Source organism: Calliopsis andreniformis, chromosome 9 (assembly GCF_051401765.1).
Source record: "Calliopsis andreniformis isolate RMS-2024a chromosome 9, iyCalAndr_principal, whole genome shotgun sequence".
Lineage (NCBI taxonomy): Eukaryota > Metazoa > Arthropoda > Insecta > Hymenoptera > Andrenidae > Calliopsis > Calliopsis andreniformis.
Window position 1 is genome coordinate 3,837,569 of NC_135070.1, and position 17,744 is coordinate 3,855,312.

The 17,744-nt window shown below is 36.0% G+C and overlaps 3 protein-coding genes across 3 annotated transcripts; 1 reads left to right on the forward strand and 2 right to left on the reverse strand.

The window, feature by feature from the left end:
* Positions 1-2,008: 2,008 nt before the first annotated feature.
* LOC143183696 (uncharacterized) lies at positions 2,009-8,625 on the reverse strand. The gene is made up of 13 exons (XM_076385373.1): positions 8,455-8,625; positions 7,183-7,400; positions 6,987-7,119; positions 5,866-6,014; positions 5,374-5,561; positions 5,062-5,253; positions 4,859-4,998; positions 4,466-4,750; positions 4,283-4,399; positions 2,716-2,869; positions 2,527-2,644; positions 2,223-2,410; positions 2,009-2,145 (listed from the first exon to the last, which is right to left on the reverse strand). The coding sequence occupies exons 1-13, from the start codon at positions 8,623-8,625 to the stop codon at positions 2,009-2,011; spliced, it is 2,190 nt and encodes a 729-aa protein (XP_076241488.1).
* A 983-nt stretch (positions 8,626-9,608) lies between these two features.
* On the forward strand, positions 9,609-11,813 carry LOC143182986 (rRNA methyltransferase 3, mitochondrial). The gene is made up of 4 exons (XM_076384338.1): positions 9,609-10,087; positions 10,187-10,425; positions 10,500-10,655; positions 10,722-11,813. The coding sequence occupies exons 1-4, from the start codon at positions 9,774-9,776 to the stop codon at positions 11,276-11,278; spliced, it is 1,266 nt and encodes a 421-aa protein (XP_076240453.1). The 5' UTR covers positions 9,609-9,773; the 3' UTR covers positions 11,279-11,813.
* Positions 11,244-17,152, reverse strand: LOC143182985 (MAM and LDL-receptor class A domain-containing protein 1). Its single transcript, XM_076384337.1, has 10 exons — positions 16,749-17,152; positions 15,369-15,566; positions 14,931-15,288; positions 14,111-14,287; positions 13,604-14,030; positions 13,183-13,527; positions 12,894-13,115; positions 12,359-12,750; positions 12,133-12,298; positions 11,244-11,430 (listed from the first exon to the last, which is right to left on the reverse strand). Exons 1-10 carry the CDS (start codon positions 17,150-17,152, stop codon positions 11,390-11,392), a joined length of 2,730 nt encoding a protein of 909 aa, XP_076240452.1. The 3' UTR covers positions 11,244-11,389.
* Positions 17,153-17,744: the final 592 nt, after the last annotated feature.

A 17,744-nucleotide genomic window follows, 5' to 3' on the forward strand; every position in this document is an offset into this window, starting at 1 on the left:
AAATTGATCTCCCACATTAACTAAAGTAATAATGAGTAAATATGTCAAAAGAAATGCAAACTAAAATCAGATAAAATATTGTGAAAGCAAATCTACAGCAGCTGGTAGTTGAAATCTATCAAATGCAACCTTTTGTATACTCTATAATTACAGCGCGCTCTAAGTCAATAAATAAAACTGGTTTACACATCCAGTGCAGCAGAAAAGCGTAACTCCGCCCTGTGCGTGCACAGACACCTCTTAACGTGCCCAATGTTCCACGCGTAGCCGCTCATCTTAACCGCCCACAGTAAACGTTTTAAAGACCTCATTGAACCTTACGAAAACATCAAAGCGCACGGAACCCCGAAAGCTGACCAAAAGTTGCTCGAGTCCCGCCGCTTGGCCTTTGTACCCCCGACTTCTGAAAGGGTAAAAAAGAAACCGCGTTCCCTTTGCTGATGAATCGTACACGCGAAAGCCACTGCATGGCGAAACGAGCAGGGCAGTTTCTGAATGAACCATTAACGTAACACCGCAGAAGCAATAGCCAGCGCCCCAAGATAAACACAATTAAAACAGGATTACTCTTAAATCAGCCATCGAAGAACGCGAGGCCAGTCGGTCAGACCTTCGAACGCCTTGACGAGTTGCTATCGCAAATTTATTGCCTCGAGTGCTGATTGCACGGGCACCCATACAGCTTCAGCGGCAACTGGTTTGCGTTATGTAAGAAGAATCGAAAGATCGACGGCCGCGAATGAAACACGAGTCGCCTCTTCGCCTTCTTATTCTGCGGTGCCGAGGTGAGAGAGTGAAAAGCGAACACTATGTCCTATGTACTACGAAGGATCGTCGACACTGTCCAGATAGACTGATACGCCTGTTTACTCACATTGTCACAGTAAACCTTGCATAGTAAACAATCGAAGTGAAATAACGAACTCAGGTCACTGATAGAGTATGCTTGCCTAGAATTCAAGAAAATATCAATTTATTGATAACCATGAACGCATAGCACAGTATCATCACACAACGGGCTGACGAGGATCAACCTATGTCACTGTTGATTGTTCACTTTGCTCAGGCAATAATTACGAAACTAGGCGAACTGTATTGGTCGCGAACGCTACTGTAATCACATCTTTCACGTTGAAGCCAAACGCGCGTAGCCAATCGTGCATTTCTTTTCGAACGAACTCTTACTCCATTTTATAATTATGAGTTTCGAAGGAACGAGTTACGAGTTCCAGCATTAGAACTCTACTACCCAAGCCAAGGGTCGACGTTCAGCCAGTCTTACATTGTCTCACTTTATCTTATAACGCAAATGTGTAACGTAATACGTGGCGTAAGATCAGAAAAGGGCTTCCTCCCGTTGCTGGGCTTCGCAGGCGCATAAATCGCGTGAATTCGTCACTAAGATTATCCGTTTTGTTGAGAGCACAAGGCACACGAAATTGATTATCATAATAGCGTTAGAACATGGCTGAAAGGTACAACAGAACAACACTAGACTGCGAAATTTTATGTAATTTTATATTTTCATAAACATAGTTAAAAAATAAAACCAAAATAAAAATTTCCTTCATCTTTTAAATATTATAATTTGTATTTTATTTTGCTTCATCTTTTAAATATTATAATTTGTATTTTATTTTGCTTCATCTTTTAAATATTATAATTTGCACTTTAATTTTCATATTTTACATGCTTTTTAATATTATATGCATTCTGCAACTTTTTACACGTTTAAAATTTCCATAAATGCATAAAAATTCGCAGTCTAGTAATTACTCGTTATAAGTTCGCGGGTCAGTACAAACAACGAATTATAAAAAATAAGAGGCATCGCCTAGTGCTAGATTTATGTGGATTCACATTTTTATTTTATCAAAGAATGAAATAAAAGAATAATGTTACGAAATAAAGAAAATTGTACATATTTTACAATCACTTTGACACTATTTTTTAATTGGACCAATAGTAAACATATATTTCTCCAAATATTAAAATATTTATCTCGAGGTCATTCCATGCAGCAGAAAGTGTACTTTTTAGGCGCCCGAAGTTCCAGCCATTGTTCCTGATTTGGTACGTACATTTCCGCTGGCATGCGTTCCAGGCCAGGCGACTCAGGCGAGCCACGCTCGTTCGTCCTCCTGGCTGAAAAATTAAATTTAAAAATCGCTTCTCGCCGCTCTTCATCGTCCCTCTCCAGCTCAGCTATACATATCTCATACCCATTCGTTTGCGCATAGCGATGGCTTCGCCAGGATGTCGCAAAAGGAGCCGTCCCACTCCCTCGCAGCGTCGCAGGACTTCGTTCTTCAGTAGATGATCCCGCACATTCTGTGAAATGATCGAGCAGTTCGTAACCCATTTCGATACGTAGGCGAAGTCCGTGAGCAGCTGCAGCGCCCCGTATTCGCTGGAAAATATTTCAGATCTCTTTGTACCTCAATCACGGAGTCTACTCGTATTCGCTTTACGCTTTCCCCTATCACGTGTCGAGTGTGATTTGGAGACTCGATATTCGCAATTTACCTGAACTTAATTCGATGCAAATATATGTAATCGAGCCATGCTTCACACATTATTCTTAGGATCATGTTCGACGTTTCATGGTCCTCGATCACCTCCACCACTGGAAGTAACACCTTTTCTGCGGAATTCAGGGCTTTAGGTAATTTTAAGAGTCTGTGTAGACACCTGAAAAGGGATCGTGTACTCTACCGAAATAAGTTTGCACGTAGAGACTAGCAGCAGCTGGAGGAACGTTGCCTCCTTTCCGCCAGTAACTAGATCGGGGAAAACACATATGCAGATTCGCCAGGCTGATTATCCTACAGATTTTCGCGAGAATATCTGTGCATTGCTTGGAACACTTCTGTGAAATCAAATATTACAAGATTTTTAATTTTAAATCTTGTTAATGACATTTTAAATCACTGTTAAGGAGCCATCCTACTGTGATGGCTCGATATTAAGGCGATATTTAGGAATTTTTTCTTCAAAAACTATACAACATATCGTTTTAAAACTTAATAGGATTGTTTATTAGTATCTTAAAATTATTTGACAAATGTTTAAAGTTAAAAGACGGATATATAAGAAAATCTAGCATGTTCCTCTGTGACATCAGGAAAAGGTTCTTCTTCGTGGCTCCCACCATTCCAAACTATTGCATTGGCCCAAAACAAAAAACCAGAAAGATTCTTACTCTGTATGAGCGTGGCCATTGCAAGCATCAGAATGGTTTGAAAATCTTAGAAAGGAAAAAAAATATCGCTATGTTGAAAGAAAAATGTGTTTATTGAACAAAAAAATCGCTAATTTCTTGGCTCCCTAAATTCGAAATAATTTTCAACCGAAACAATTTTGGTAGGAACAAGACTGACGCATCTACTGAACTTAGATATCTACAAAGCCTGAAGTGAACTAGTCAAACCATTACGGAATTATCGTGGCAGCCATGGGAAAAGCCCTTTCGTGGTGGACGAGCTAGAACTTTTTATGCATCTTCCCTTCTCGCTTGAAAAAAATTAAAAGTAATTTTAAGATACTAAAAAATAATATTATTAGGTTCCAAAATGATGCTTTGTATAGTTTTTGAAAAAACAATTTCAAAGTATTGTCTTATTTCCAGGCTGTCACAGTAAGGATGGCCCCTTAATGAACTTGTAAGATAATCCTTAAGGCTCGTTCAGATTACACAAATAGCTTCAATTCAAACCACTTGGAAATCATTTGAGACTTGACCAATTATTATTAATATTTTGAAATGAAATATCTTTACAAATTTCAAGTCAAATAAAGTCCTTTCAGTTTTTTTTTGTCTTGGAATACACATTGATCTAAGTGTTACTTGATACAAGTATTTTTTTTATTTCAAGTAAGTTAATTATTCTGAATGAGCCTTTCAAATTGTAATTTGATTTGTGTGGACAAAAACGTTATATGAAGCTACTCAAATACATGTAGTTTGAACTCAAGTCATTTTCGACTAATCTGAACAAACCTTTAAGTACTGTACAATGAATTAAGTCGCTTTTGTAATTTAGTCACAACTGCACTACTTATGCTATACTAACTAGTAAAATCTCCCACAGACCAACGTGAATTTTCCGCAGCGGCAGCGAATTTGCGGCGAATTGAGAAAACAGACATACCAATTTAATATTGGTGCGAAGAAGATGACACGAAAAATTCGCTGACATTACCAAAAATTCACGTTGGTCTGTAGAAGCTTTAACAGTAGCTGAGAGATAAAAACGAAATAGTTCAATTTACAAGACCGTACCTGAAGCAAATCAACGTTCACAGTGACCTCAGACACAATTTTTGCTCTCATCTTAGCACAAACATAGACCTGAACGCTGACAGAGTCTGTCGACAGAGCGTTTGTGTGATCAGCAAGCTGAAATAGAAATATTTGTGTTATTAAAAAAAGAGGAGTTTATAAACTCTAGAGGAGAAGTTATGCCTTTAGATAGGAGAGTTCCTCGACACAGTTCAGTATGTCGCCCTTAACCAGAAGGAAGAACACGTCAAGATCCCACGTATGGGCTATGATCTTCGCTTCCTGGACGATCCACAATCTGGCTGTATGCACCGAGTGATCCAATCGATGAAGAACGACAATTTGCTCCGAAAGGGGTAATTCCATCAAGGGTGCACCGATCACCCACTCACCACCCGCCTCGCACTCGTTGCTCAGCCTGACAAGCAGCTGGAACAACTCTGCGAACTTCTGACCCGTATCGGTGCCCTAAAAATTCGACGGTTTTATCTAAATCTAACAAATAAGTTTACCACAAACAAGTCAAAGATTTAAATTCTGTAACTCAGAAACTTTTCCTGTTTATTTAAAATTGACCTCTGTGGACGTGGGTCTCGATTGACACTGGAAAGCTGACGTGTACGCAAGTCTAAAGACTTGATCCCAGGCAGTGATAGTAGCATGGTAGCCGAGCGCGTCGCAAAGATTCTGCAATGCTGGTCTCACCGTCGGAGGCACTACAATTTTAATAAACATCCAAGCAAATTAAACTTCACACTAATTTATAACAACAGCCTTACCGTGATTTCTCTGAACAAATTGACTGAGCCAGTCTTTGAGATGTCCTGCGCCGTTACTATGATGGGTAGCAAGCGGTTCAGATGACCACCAGAGGATCACGTGGTCCAAGATCCCCGATAAGGCGCCCCAAGCAACCTCCTGATAATAATTCTTCACCTTTTTAATCGCGCTACCCCTCAGCCTCGTCTCACCTAATGTAACATGCACATTCTTACGCGCCTTTTCGAATATTCGAACGTAATGAACATCAGCACGCAGTGCATTTAACAAATTTCTGTGAATAACTGAGGCTTAAGTAGCAATATAAGTACCTTTGATCATTTTCAACGCGTCGTTACCGAGCAGCCGCGGTGAAACACTTTGCACGACGTTTAAAAGCTTGAGAACCTGTTCATTTTGCGTATTGACTAAAGTCTGGATGCTTTCGATATTCGACAGTTCCGCTTCGGATCTCAACGAAGCACTCTCAATCGGGGGCGTCAAGTGTCGAGTGAGAGCTCTGTGAATTGATTTCTTGTGAACTCGAGAGATTCGTAAAATAGTAGTATATGAGAATCCGAACCTCGAATGAGCCTTGCGATGGTGCTACTATATTCCTTGAAATTGTAATCTACAGAAAGTTGTTAATAATAATCTAAATACAATGATCACTTTAATAATGAATAAATACAATGTTATAAATTGATCCTCTCTTTCTCTCTCTTCTATCCCTCTTTCTTCAATTTAAAACGCCTCTCAATTGGTTTGAAATAAGTTCGAATTCCCATGAATTTATTATTAAGAACCCTATTTAAAGGACGAACCGATAGATCTCGATACTAGAATCCTCAGAAGCATCGACGTCAGCAGGCACTTCTAACGCAGGATCAATTTTCTCGCGAGGCTCGTAATTTGCCAACAGACAGTCGATAAGTTCGTGGCAAGACTCCTCTGCTCTATTTTTCGCCAATATCTGGAACCGTTGCAAATCATCTACTTCTCGAACTTCGTTGAAACTCTTATTTCGGGTGAGAAAATTAGCCAAAAAATATATTAAAACCCTTTCTCGTTTTCAATCATTTTGGTAATTTATATCAATCGATTTGCTCTCAACCGAAACTCGAAATTCTATCCGATTCACGGTAAAGCATAGAAAAACTAGTAGAAGTGTTCAATATTATATACCAGAAAGGTTTTAAAAATCTGAAGGTATTGATGGTAATGCAGTAACTCTCATGGATATTTGGATACCAGTATAATTTGAACTTGTAAGCTTTACACTTTAAATAAATATAAAGCAAGTAACAAAAATGTATTAGATATATATATCATATTAGATATGATATATTATTAGAGCACTATACAATAGATAACAAAAATAAAAAAGATTTCATTTATTACATACGGTTGTTTAAATTGAAAAAAAAGAACGAACTAGAGAGAATTTTAATCTTACAAAACTATTCAAACACCTTGCAAACTAAAATCATTAAAGTAAAATAACGATATTTTTATAAAGATTTAAGTTTGATTGAGTACTACATTTTACACAATAACACGTTTCAGACAGTTTAGCATATACAAAATCATTTTTTGTAAACAGTTAATTTTCTTTAAAATTTATTATTTTTTACAAATTCACACATCATTCTTCTTAAAACTCATTATTCTGATTTTGAAACGACAATTCGTAAAACATTCGAATATTTGAATGTTACAATCTTTTCAACCTTTTTCCTGAGATGCAAGGACCCAACACTATTTTTCCTTTTGAAAGGATATCTATCTTATAATATAGTGCAACATATTTTTGTTCTCGCTATATGCATAGTTATTCAAGACATGGAATTTATAGAAATAAATCGACATTATACGACCGTCCGAGTATCAATGGGAATCACTGTGTGTAGATGATAAATATAAATGTATGAATATATACAGTCACCTGTAATATACGAGTGACGGACATCTTCTTCAGCGGTTCCAACATGGAAGGTGAATCATTGTAGAACACGTTCATCGATGAATCAGACACATCAATATCTATGTCCAGGACGTCGTTGTAAATGTTCACCAATCTACAATCGATTCTGTTAGACAATACCACTATTATAAAATTGAAACAGAAACTATACTCGTACCTGAAGATAATTCTGAAATGTCCCTCACTTTTACAGTCGACAATTTCATTGATCAAGTTACGAATGAATCTCGCGAGCACATTCAACTTTCTCTTCAACGCTGCCAAAAAATGACACATTTTGTATTTGTATACTGGATGTGTGCTGATAGTTACTGAACAGACCAATTTATATTCTTTTGTCACTTCTTCGAGGTCTTCCGCGAGGCCTTCATATACCTACGTTAAAGACAGGATAAATATTGGGCGTTCGACGATAAGTGTCAGAAATTTCAAGGGGCGACTCTACACATCAAGAATAACGAAAATGCATTTGAAGCTTCATTCCAGAATTATTGCTTAATTATTAAAGGGGAGAAACCACTGTGATGGACTGAAAAAATTAAAAACTTTGTTATCTCTTTTAAATATTTCGGGTTTCGAAAATGATCCTTTGAAATATTAAAGCAAAATTCGAAACACTTTTTCTTTAAAATTCTACCATTTGATAACAAATTTTTCTTCCTTCAAATCCATACGTGCAATTCAGGCTACTGCCTTATAGCTTAAGAAACTGAAATGATTTCTCCTTTGAAGACTTGCAGTGAAAAGTTACACGTTCGCTCGTTTTCAGTAACATTTTGAAGAGCTATCACGCTGATTTCTACTGCAGCTACAGTAATTAATATTTTTCTACGAAATTTTTAAAATAAAGACATTAAAAATTTTTCAAAAAAAACTAAATTTGCCTGTAAAAAATTCTTGGAAACGGCGTTTGCTAAAAAACGATGCTAAGAGAGCATCTAAAATTTTCGGAACTTATTAAACTGAGTTCACTATGCCTGTATAGGTACTTATTTTACTGACTTTTCCATGTCTGACTTGAAACTTGGGACTTATTCTACTGATTTCGCTGCGCCTGACCTGATCAATATACATCAGCAGTAGAACAAGTCCCAAGTTAGACACATTTCATGAGTATTTCAGATGTTTCCTTAACAATTAATATCGACCTATTTTGATACGTAGAATCACCCTTTAAAATTTCTGACACCTGTTTTCGAGTACCCTGTATACTGACTCTTATAGAAGAGTAACTCAAAAGTGGGCAGAAAATATAAACATGTCTCAAATAATTAAAAACCATAGTCTACTGATATGATCCAACTTCTAGAACCAAAAGAGATATTAAATGGAGTTAAATAATTTTAACAACCAAGAATCAGCGCTGATCTACGCCAGGTGACAATAACTAAACTGCGTCGAGAACTCAATCGACAAATTAGTTTCGCACCTGCAAATCACAAGCCTGTACATCTGTAATGTCCTGCATGATTAAGGCTATGCGTTCTGCCAGGTTACCCATTCTCTCAGCAAGCACTGAGGATTCGCCGAACCATTTCTCTAGAACACCACCAGGAAGTGACAGCCACTTGCTGATGTTCGCCCTGTAATTATTATCCATGTGGAGCTTCCAGCCTCCCGTCTCGAACGATCCAACTTCCTTCACTTGATCATTTTGAAAATAATATTTAGTGTGCACTTTTCATCGTTCAACCTTCTGATGAACTTGCCACAATTTTCTTTTAAAGCCCTTGAGAAATAAAAACATTTTTGGCGCGATATTGTTTCTGGAAATGAAATGTAGGTGCTCTTCAAGTTATAACAATAATAACAGAAAGTTGTGGAACAACTAACTAACGACGAACCAAGTAGTTTATCAATTTTTAGTAGTTTTTTATTGTGAAAATGGATTTTAAATCATTTAATTCGATGGTACATGTCGTTGAGTTTAACTCTACGGTTGCGTTACCACGGAAACGCCTGACGCATGGCAGCCCCTTCTACTTCTGTACAGAACGACTCCTTAAATACTATTATTCATAATAATCTTCTCGAAAAACAACATTTTGTTATTTAAATTATTTTGATAGAAAACATTTTTGGAGACAGTTCATTCGTTTGATAAACGCGAATATTTCGCATTAAATTCAAAACTATCATTTGAGAAATATTTGTACGATCCTACTTCGTTTTAAAAAAATAAATTGTATATAATCAAATATATCAAAATAAATCCATTATTATTCTTATAATTTATTAATATTTATAATTGTACAATATTAATCATTGCTATGATGGGGTAAGTCGCAACTTTTCTTCTACCGTCCCTTCGACACTAACAACATCTATTCGAAGTTCTACTTAACTACATTTTTAGCAGGGTGAGTACAGGCCAAAATTCCCTAAATTCCCTATGTCTAGTTCTGACAGAGTCAGTGTAGGTCTCTGCATCAGCAACAGCCAATAATAGGCAAATTTTTACCTCGTTAGTTCGTCATCCTACCGTAACAGATTTCCTTTCGCAATGAAAGCTTCGTTCGCTCGATCGTCTCTATATTTTTATATCTATGATCATAATTTGAGTGCACTGTGCACGTTGTTTACAACGCTTCACGTAACCTATAGGATTATTGGTTTAGCAAAATATTAAAAACAACTTTTGAAATGACATATTTTAAAAATATTTCACATCATTAACGAAACATTATGCAATCTTAAATTGCATCGAACAAATCATAAAAACAAATCTTTTTGAACCTAAACATAACGATGGTGCTTTTTAACAGTACGTGTAAGATTCTTCGACCACTTCGACATTTAACAATTCTTCAAACAAATAATACAAAATTAGATATAACGCGAACATATGCAAGATTCGTGAGTCGACGACCCGTTGCAATTGTTAATGAAGATGAGCTTTACGAAACCGAAGATACTACTATAGCAAAAGTTCCTCAAATTAGAGCAAATACTTCACGAAGATCAAAAAAGAAGGAATTACCAAAAGAATCTGCGGAAGAACCACAAATTGAAGAAAAAAAATCAAGATTTACTGTTCTTAAGCATGATGATAAACTTGTTAAGTAGGTTTTTTATTTGAGCATCAAATTCATAAATTAAATTATCAAATAGCTTTCAAAATAAATAAAATTATTTTTTAACTTTATACATATTTATTTCAGTTCTTTAATGACCAAAGTGAAATCTCGAAAGCTAAAGGAGAAGAATGATGAGATAATTTTAGAAGGACGGAGATTAATACAAGAAGGGCTTAAAGCTGGAGTTGAACCAACTGCAATATTTTTTAATAACCCATCTGATATAGATACATTGCAACTTCCTGAAAACGTAAAACTATACAAAGTTCCATATAGAACTATTCAATTATGGTCAAGTTTAACTACATCTCCTGGTTTAATAGGTAATAATAACAGATTTATGTTACAAAGTTTCGTATTGAAAAGGTATCTATATTACATATGACCTTTGATATAGGAATTTTTAAAACTCCTGATGTACATAATAGAAATCCTGCCAATGATTCGTTACCACTTACTATTATTTGTGACAATGTAAGGGACCCAGGAAATTTAGGAGCAATTATGAGAGCTGCAGCAGGAGTAGGCTGCGAAAAATTAATATTAATGAAAGGTATGACGTCATAAAATATTAGACCTTATATAAGATTTTATACCTTAACTGCATTCTTCTACTTAGGTTGCGTAGACCTGTGGCATGTAAAAGTTTTAAGGAGCGCTGCTGGAACTCATTTTCGACTACCTATTCATACAAATTTAACATGGGACGAGATTCCATCTTTAATTAATGAATATTCAAATGTTTTCTTAGCAGAGAGTAATTTTGGTGATGAATTTATATCTGAATATACTCCTGATATGCTTCAACCAAGCATGGGAGTATTCAATATCAAACCAAGCAGTTTCAAAGAAAATTTTGATAATGTATACCGAGATGGAAAATGGAAGTCACCTGAACCAACCAATAAAAGAATGATGAAAAAATTCTTATTGAGTCTGCCTATAGTACCATATTATGCTCTAGATTATACAGAAAACGAAATTGTGTTTATTTTAAGCGGAGAAACTGAAGGATTGAGTTTAGACTCGTATAAATTCCTTCATAAAACTATGGGAATTCGTGTTAATATACCCTTACTAAATGGAGTTGATAGTTTAAATACAGGAGTGGCACTGGGTATTGTTACATTTGAAATGAAAAGGCAATTTATAAAAAAACAGAGTGAACACGAATAAATTTTTTTTAATATATTGACTGTTTCCATGATTCAACCCTTGTTTTCATTGCTCATTAATCTGATAGTTGTCTGATATTTAATTTATAGATTTTAATTATGTTATATACCTTCAGTTTCCATTAACAATGGGTTGCGCAGCAGCTGGTCGAACTATAAAATTTAAATGAAAAAAAAGATACATCACTTTAAACTTTGTAGAGTTTATTCGGGAATTATTCAGTAGAGAAGATGCAGCTCGAATGACCTTAACCTTGACCTTAACCTGTGTTGTGAAGGTCATTTTTAAATAACCTCCAAGAGATTTTAGCCATCGCTTGTTAATTTTTTCAGAAGCTATAAACTATTAAAAATGAAACATTTTCTAAATACCCGTATTTACCAAAATGACATTTCAGTTTCTGTGAATTAATTATGGCAAGTAATAGAATACATGAACGGCGCAGCGCACCCTCATTCTGAAAAAGTTGAACCGAGACCTAACTTAACTTATCCCGGATTAAAGAGGCTAGGATAGCTTAGCTTAGGTTAGATCCAAATTAGATTTCTATGAGCTGGAGAGTGTAGCCCACTTGCTAAAGTACAATTTGTATTGTTTTATTTGTGTAACTGATTAAATTGTGTTAAAAATACAGTTGTTCAATGTTTGTAATACATGTGTTCACTATTGTATATTTTATTTCACTATTCTATATGTTCTACATTACTGAAAATAAGTGCAATATTTTGCATAAATGTTTTCTTAATAACTTTTAGCAAATAATAAGCGACGACTAAAACTATTTAAGATTTATCAAGCTTAAGGTCATTCGAGCTCTCTCCCTCATACTAAATAGTTACCCCTTATTTACTTACTTGTACAACTTTGAGGCTGAAATTTTATATCATCAATAGCAAAACCTCCGTTGCTAGCGCTTCCCCTTAAAATGAGTCGATAAGGTACCCGAGCATCTATGTTAACTTGAGCAGCAGTCCACACTGGTCTCGGATTATTAAATCCTTTCGCTGTTAGTGACCATAACTGGAATAAAAAGTTTTACAATTAACAATTTAAAAGTTTAACAATTTTTTTTAATCTTACAGGTTGCTCTTGCTTTTCGTCGTCATCATCCTCTGCAGTTTGTTCTTCTTCAGTATTCACTCTAATTATCTGTAGCGTTGTAGATTCTTCAACGCCAAAAGCCGCGAACCAAAACGTAAAACAAACTGATTCCTCATCAGGCGATGTTTGTACCAGCGGTGATCGTAGTCGCACATCTGTTGATTTTTGATTTGTTGTGAAAATATCAAAAAAAACGAAGTCACCAGTTGCTCCAAAGGTCTTATCCAATAACTGAGCTGGTCGATGAGCAAAAAATGCGCGCTGCCAAGTGACTGCACGCTCGTTATCCGAGGAAGTGATATTCTCCCAGCCGCACAGTCCTTTTTCGAAACTGCAATCTTCAGGTCTTACAGATGCACTTGCTGGTTTTACTAAAACATTAAAATAGTAGCAATAAAAATAATATGAATTGTTCAGAACTTTTATTTTACTTTCACTTACGAATCACTCAATCAGTTAAACAATGCAAGAGTTAAAAAAAAAACAATTAAATATTTAACGTTTTACAACTTACCAGTACAGTTACCAATGTAAAACGCAATATCATCAATGCCAATGCTACCACTGGCACGATTAGGACCCCAAGTGCCCTCAAATACGACGTGAAAATCTTTTCTTTCATTTATGCTAATCTGGGCATAATTCCAAGTCGGTCCTTGGTTATTATATAGTTGCCAAATTGGTTTGGATTCTGTTGACGATTCTCCAGCGGTCTGTATTAATACACGAAGTACCCCTAGACATTTATGAAGTTACGTATTAAATAGGTGTATAAAATTAAATACAAGAAATAACGCACGAACCTAAGCTTGGTCCACTAGAATCAATGAAGGATTCGAACATAAAGTACCAAAATGTGATACAAAGGGGTTCATCCGTGCTCTTCATTTCTCGGCTAACCAGTTGCGCTGTTCCGCCTCCCGATAATCTCAATCCTCCTCTTGGACGGCCCAAACCTAGATAATACTCATTTCTTCGATTTACCGAATACCCATTGCTGTACTGTTTTCGTTGATTCCTTGGATTCAGTACTTGGACAGACACCCTCTCCCACTCGACTCGATCGGGATTTCGAGAATTGATCCAATCGCATTCATCAACTTCAAATGTGCAGTCTCGCGGTGTTGGCGCGGCAACTTGGGGTGCGACTGTTGAAAGTGGAATAAGGTCGATGCATTAAAGAAAGATAATTAGAATGAAGCTTTTATAATTACAAATACTAACCAGGACAAGGGCCTTGCATGAAAGAAATGTCGTCAATAGCAATGTCTCCCATTCCAGTATTTCCTACAGAAGCTTCGAAGATAAGCTGGAAATCATCAACAGAACCGATTGTAATTTGAGCAATAAACCACGTATTTCCAGCGTTCCCGCCTAGACTCCAAATTTCACGAGGTGGTGCGTCTAAACTGCGAAAGTTACGAAGAAACAACTTTAAGGTGCCAATCCCAGAGCCAAACATATGGAACCAGAAGTGCATACACATAGGTGTATCGGCACTTGGTGCAGGAAAATTCGGACTAACGAGTTTAGCCCTGTCTCCAGGTTTACGTGGAAACGAAGAATCTATGTATGCATATCCTCCAGCAGTTGCACGATCAGTGGAACTATCCATTGCTGGTCCTGTCGTTGGGTTTCCACTTCCTCGACTCTATAATGTTCATTCATGTGTTAAAGAACTCTGTATTTTCACCAACGCTGAAATAACGTATTATGAATTTTGTAATTTACAATCGTCCAATCAAAATCATCTTCCGCGTCATTATTCCAATCGCAAAATCCTCCAGCAAAATTACAGAAGCCAAGGCACGAAGTACCAGGTTGCAGGTCTATATCGTCTATGGCGATGTATCCTCTGTATAGACGCGCTGGATCAGTTGGTTCTACAGGAAGCCCCTCAATGATTAGCTAACAACACAATACAATGTCCTTTTGTTAATGAGCCTACATTTCATTCTGTATATGTATTGTATACGGCTGATGTGTTGACAAGTAGAAGAAATGCTTGTCTAATTGATTGTAGTAAAAAAAATCAGCCTCTACTCAGCCACAATCATAGAGTCAGGTTACATGAACTTTCGTTATTTGGCTGAATCAGCCATATTCTTCTAATCAGTAGTTGTAGTGACGAAAAGGGTGGAGTTAAGTTCCGTCCTAATTGCCAACTTATCAGCCGTATACAGTATAAACATGCATCCTCTTTAATCCCTTGCCTTACGATTTAGTTTAATATTCTGTGAAACAAAGTCGTTACTTCTTGTTTATGTGTTTCCCGTAATAAGTACCACAAATCTCACTCCTTATCATAAGACAAGGGGTTAATCTTTTGTTTCGCTAAATGAGCGTAAAAAATGTTTCAAATATTTTTAATAAGATGATAGTTAGATAAAGCGATCTACGAAGGGCAGTATTTAAGATAAGTCAAATAGGTAAACAGAATATAACGTATTATTGGAAAAGAAACGATGTTCGATTGAAGGACTTGTATTGAAGAATTTGAAGAAGTGTTGTATTCGATTTCAGTATATAAAATGCTGTAATACCCAATTACCGAATGTATCTCAGGATAAGTGTAAAGCATTTGTGCTTGCTGCCAAACACCTAAGGTGTAATACTGAGCGTTCCAAATGATGCGCTCGTCGAATACTTCTACAGGTTTGCAAGATGGTATGGTAGTATTTTCAGGAGTAATTTCTTCGGTTTGTTCTTTCTTAATGGAATATTCATCTGTGCCTACATGGAGTAAAATTCTCAAACCAGCGATGCTTAGGCCATCCATTGTATACTTAAACATGACACAAGTACCAGCGACGCCTGTACTTCCCAACTGAGGACTGTGCAGTAGCCCTCCTAAAGTCTTGATTTTCGCCTCTTTCAAGGGTAACTGTGATGTTTCTAAAAAGGCGTACCTAATCCAATAAGTAATAAAAATCATTAATATGTTGAACTTGATGATTGCTAAATAGTAAAGTAGACACATTGAGCATACCCTCCTTCCATGCTACCAGACGTGTAATCGCTAGGAGGACCACCCATCCAATTTGTACCCATTCCAGTTCCTGCCAACCAGTTCAAATTACCATCACCATTCTGCCATTCACAAAATGTTTGCGTTGGAAATGACCCAAAATCGCAGAAGACTTCATCTATTGTTGCTGTTGGGGGTGGTATTGTCACTGGGGGATACCTTAAAGAGGAAAAAACATTACTTAAGGATTGAAAATTAAAGAGTTACTATAACAGTAGTGGCCAAACCTTGTTATGATAGAAGCCACATTTCGCCTATCAAAAATACTTGAGAGCTGCAGCCTCCATTGAAACGATGTTTTATACAATAGTACAATTTGTTCAACAAGTGTCAAAAATTTTAAAGGGAAATGTTACATGCCAAAATAAAACAAAAATTAAAAATGACGAAATTGGCTTTGACGCTTCCTTTTAGAGTTATCAATTGTTCCAAGAATACCTGAAATTCGTGTGAAATATGTTCGATTCAGGGCTTATTCTACTGCGGGTTTACGTACAGGTCAGGCAGCACTAATAGCGGAATTATCAGTAAAATAAGCCATTTTAGGTACATCACTGCCATCCAAAATACTTGAAAATTGTTTGTGATATGAAAAAATATTTCCTTCAATCATTTTTTTTCAATCATTAGCATATATTGATCTATTACACAATTGTATTGATCGTAATAGACATCGTTTTGAGTTTTGAACACTATTAACATTAAAAATCACTTAAAGAATATTTCAGAGCTTGTCTGTTTTTGAATCCATGTATCCTAATAATTCTTTACTTGTTAGTGTTTAATGCTCTCCTCAGTTGCAGGATCAAATTTTACAATTGAAAAATTTAAAGTGACCTCCATACTATCTTCATAAGAAAGCAAAATAACAAAAAACAATTAATTACTATTAGCTATTAATTACTTTTCAAGTAATTAATTAATAGTCAGGTCTTGATAAATAATTCTCTATTTGATTTAACAATTAATTACTGGGAAATGAAACCATTCGTGATTTTTGTTTTAATTTGAAGATCCAGAATCATGCCTTAAATTGTCTTCCAAACACCCTGTATAATAGTTAAAATATTATTGTCGATTAAAACTGTTATGTTAAATTAAAAATGCATACATATATATAGGCATACAGAAAATAAACTAAAAATAACTTTCTTAGAAAATAGCTGTATCGTAAATTAATTTTAATAGTGTGAAGCCAAGAGTCGCAATAAATGTTTAAAAGAGCCGCATGTCACTCGCAAACTGTGGTTTGGCCACTTTTGTATTACAAATATAAATATAATAAAGAAGTATTTGATATTCTAAAAGATAAAAAGTGAAGATTTCTATTAAACAGAGTACCTTTGCGTTGATGGATTTCTTTGAGCGAGTGTGGGTGGATTAAGTGGATTACGTGGTATTGGAATTTCCGTTGTAGTAGGAAGAGCGCCTCGGGGGTATAATACATCTGGTTTAATTGGCCATTGCCTAGGCTCGATGCGTTCTACCTCATCCAAGGGTTCACGATCGCGATCGATGGAATTAAAGGGAATCTGTGTTACGTTGAAAACATCCTTGGGGTCGAGAGTATCAATTGTGTCCTTGGCTTCCTCTTGTTCGATACTCTTAGTCCAATTAGGAATGAAACTTTCATTTATCGCTCCAACGAGATCTATTTGTTCTCCAAGCATTGGATTCAGGGGTCGCCATGAAGAAGCACTTATAATCCAATACAAACAATGAAAGACTAAGAAAATTAACCACATTTTTATCTGTGATCCGTTTTATATAAATACAATATTTAACACAATTTGACCACACACATAAAATGCATAAACTTTCTATGAGAACTGCACTAGCGACACATCAACTGATTAAATAAAGCATCAATGAAAGTCAATTTAAAATGTATCATTTCGAAGATGATGGTTTGGAACAGTACGTAAGAAAGTGTCAATTTTAAGTATTTAACGACAAGTACACATTAAACGCGTTGGAAACTTTTTACATCGAAATAAAAGTTTAAGAAATGTTACACTTCATTTTTGACAAAAATGTAAAGATTGCTTGATTTTAAAAACTTTATAATATAATTATTGCGATTTCGAAGTGCACGGAAGGGTGTTATTCTTCTAACTAAATGCAAACCGAGTGGTTTTCAAGAGGTATGCATGTGATGAAATAAAACGAGCATTCCGCAGTTCCGGTCTTTGCTTCCTGTCGTTACGCTTTTGATCCTAACACAGAGGCCGAGTTCGATAACCGTTCACCAGATAGATTCCATTCAGCTAGGGAACTGTAATAACTATATCGTTATATCCATCGTTCCCTTTCTTTTATTTCAATTGTCTTTTATTA

What these genes read in the sequence shown, in the direction of transcription:
- LOC143182985 (XM_076384337.1), bottom strand. Translation starts at nt 17,152, where the DNA reads ATGTGGTTAATTTTCTTAGTCTTTCATTGTTTGTATTGGATTATAAGT. An exon ending in CTTATCCTGAGATACATTCG is followed by an intron (nt 14,288 to 14,930) that starts GTAATTGGGTAT and finishes TTGTGTTGTTAG; the next exon opens with CTAATCATTGAGGGGCTTCC. An exon ending in TTACATTGGTAACTGTACTG is followed by an intron (nt 12,751 to 12,893) that starts GTAAGTTGTAAA and finishes TTAATGTTTTAG; the next exon opens with TAAAACCAGCAAGTGCATCT.
- LOC143183696 (XM_076385373.1), bottom strand. Translation starts at nt 8,625, where the DNA reads ATGGATAATAATTACAGGGCGAACATCAGCAAGTGGCTGTCACTTCCT. An exon ending in TGAACGTTGATTTGCTTCAG is followed by an intron (nt 2,870 to 4,282) that starts GTACGGTCTTGT and finishes TTGATTTCACAG; the next exon opens with AAGTGTTCCAAGCAATGCAC. An exon ending in CTACGTGCAAACTTATTTCG is followed by an intron (nt 2,645 to 2,715) that starts GTAGAGTACACG and finishes TGAATTCCGCAG; the next exon opens with AAAAGGTGTTACTTCCAGTG.
- LOC143182986 (XM_076384338.1), top strand. Translation starts at nt 9,774, where the DNA reads ATGGTGCTTTTTAACAGTACGTGTAAGATTCTTCGACCACTTCGACAT. An exon ending in TACATCTCCTGGTTTAATAG is followed by an intron (nt 10,426 to 10,499) that starts GTAATAATAACA and finishes CCTTTGATATAG; the next exon opens with GAATTTTTAAAACTCCTGAT. An exon ending in AAAATTAATATTAATGAAAG is followed by an intron (nt 10,656 to 10,721) that starts GTATGACGTCAT and finishes TCTTCTACTTAG; the next exon opens with GTTGCGTAGACCTGTGGCAT.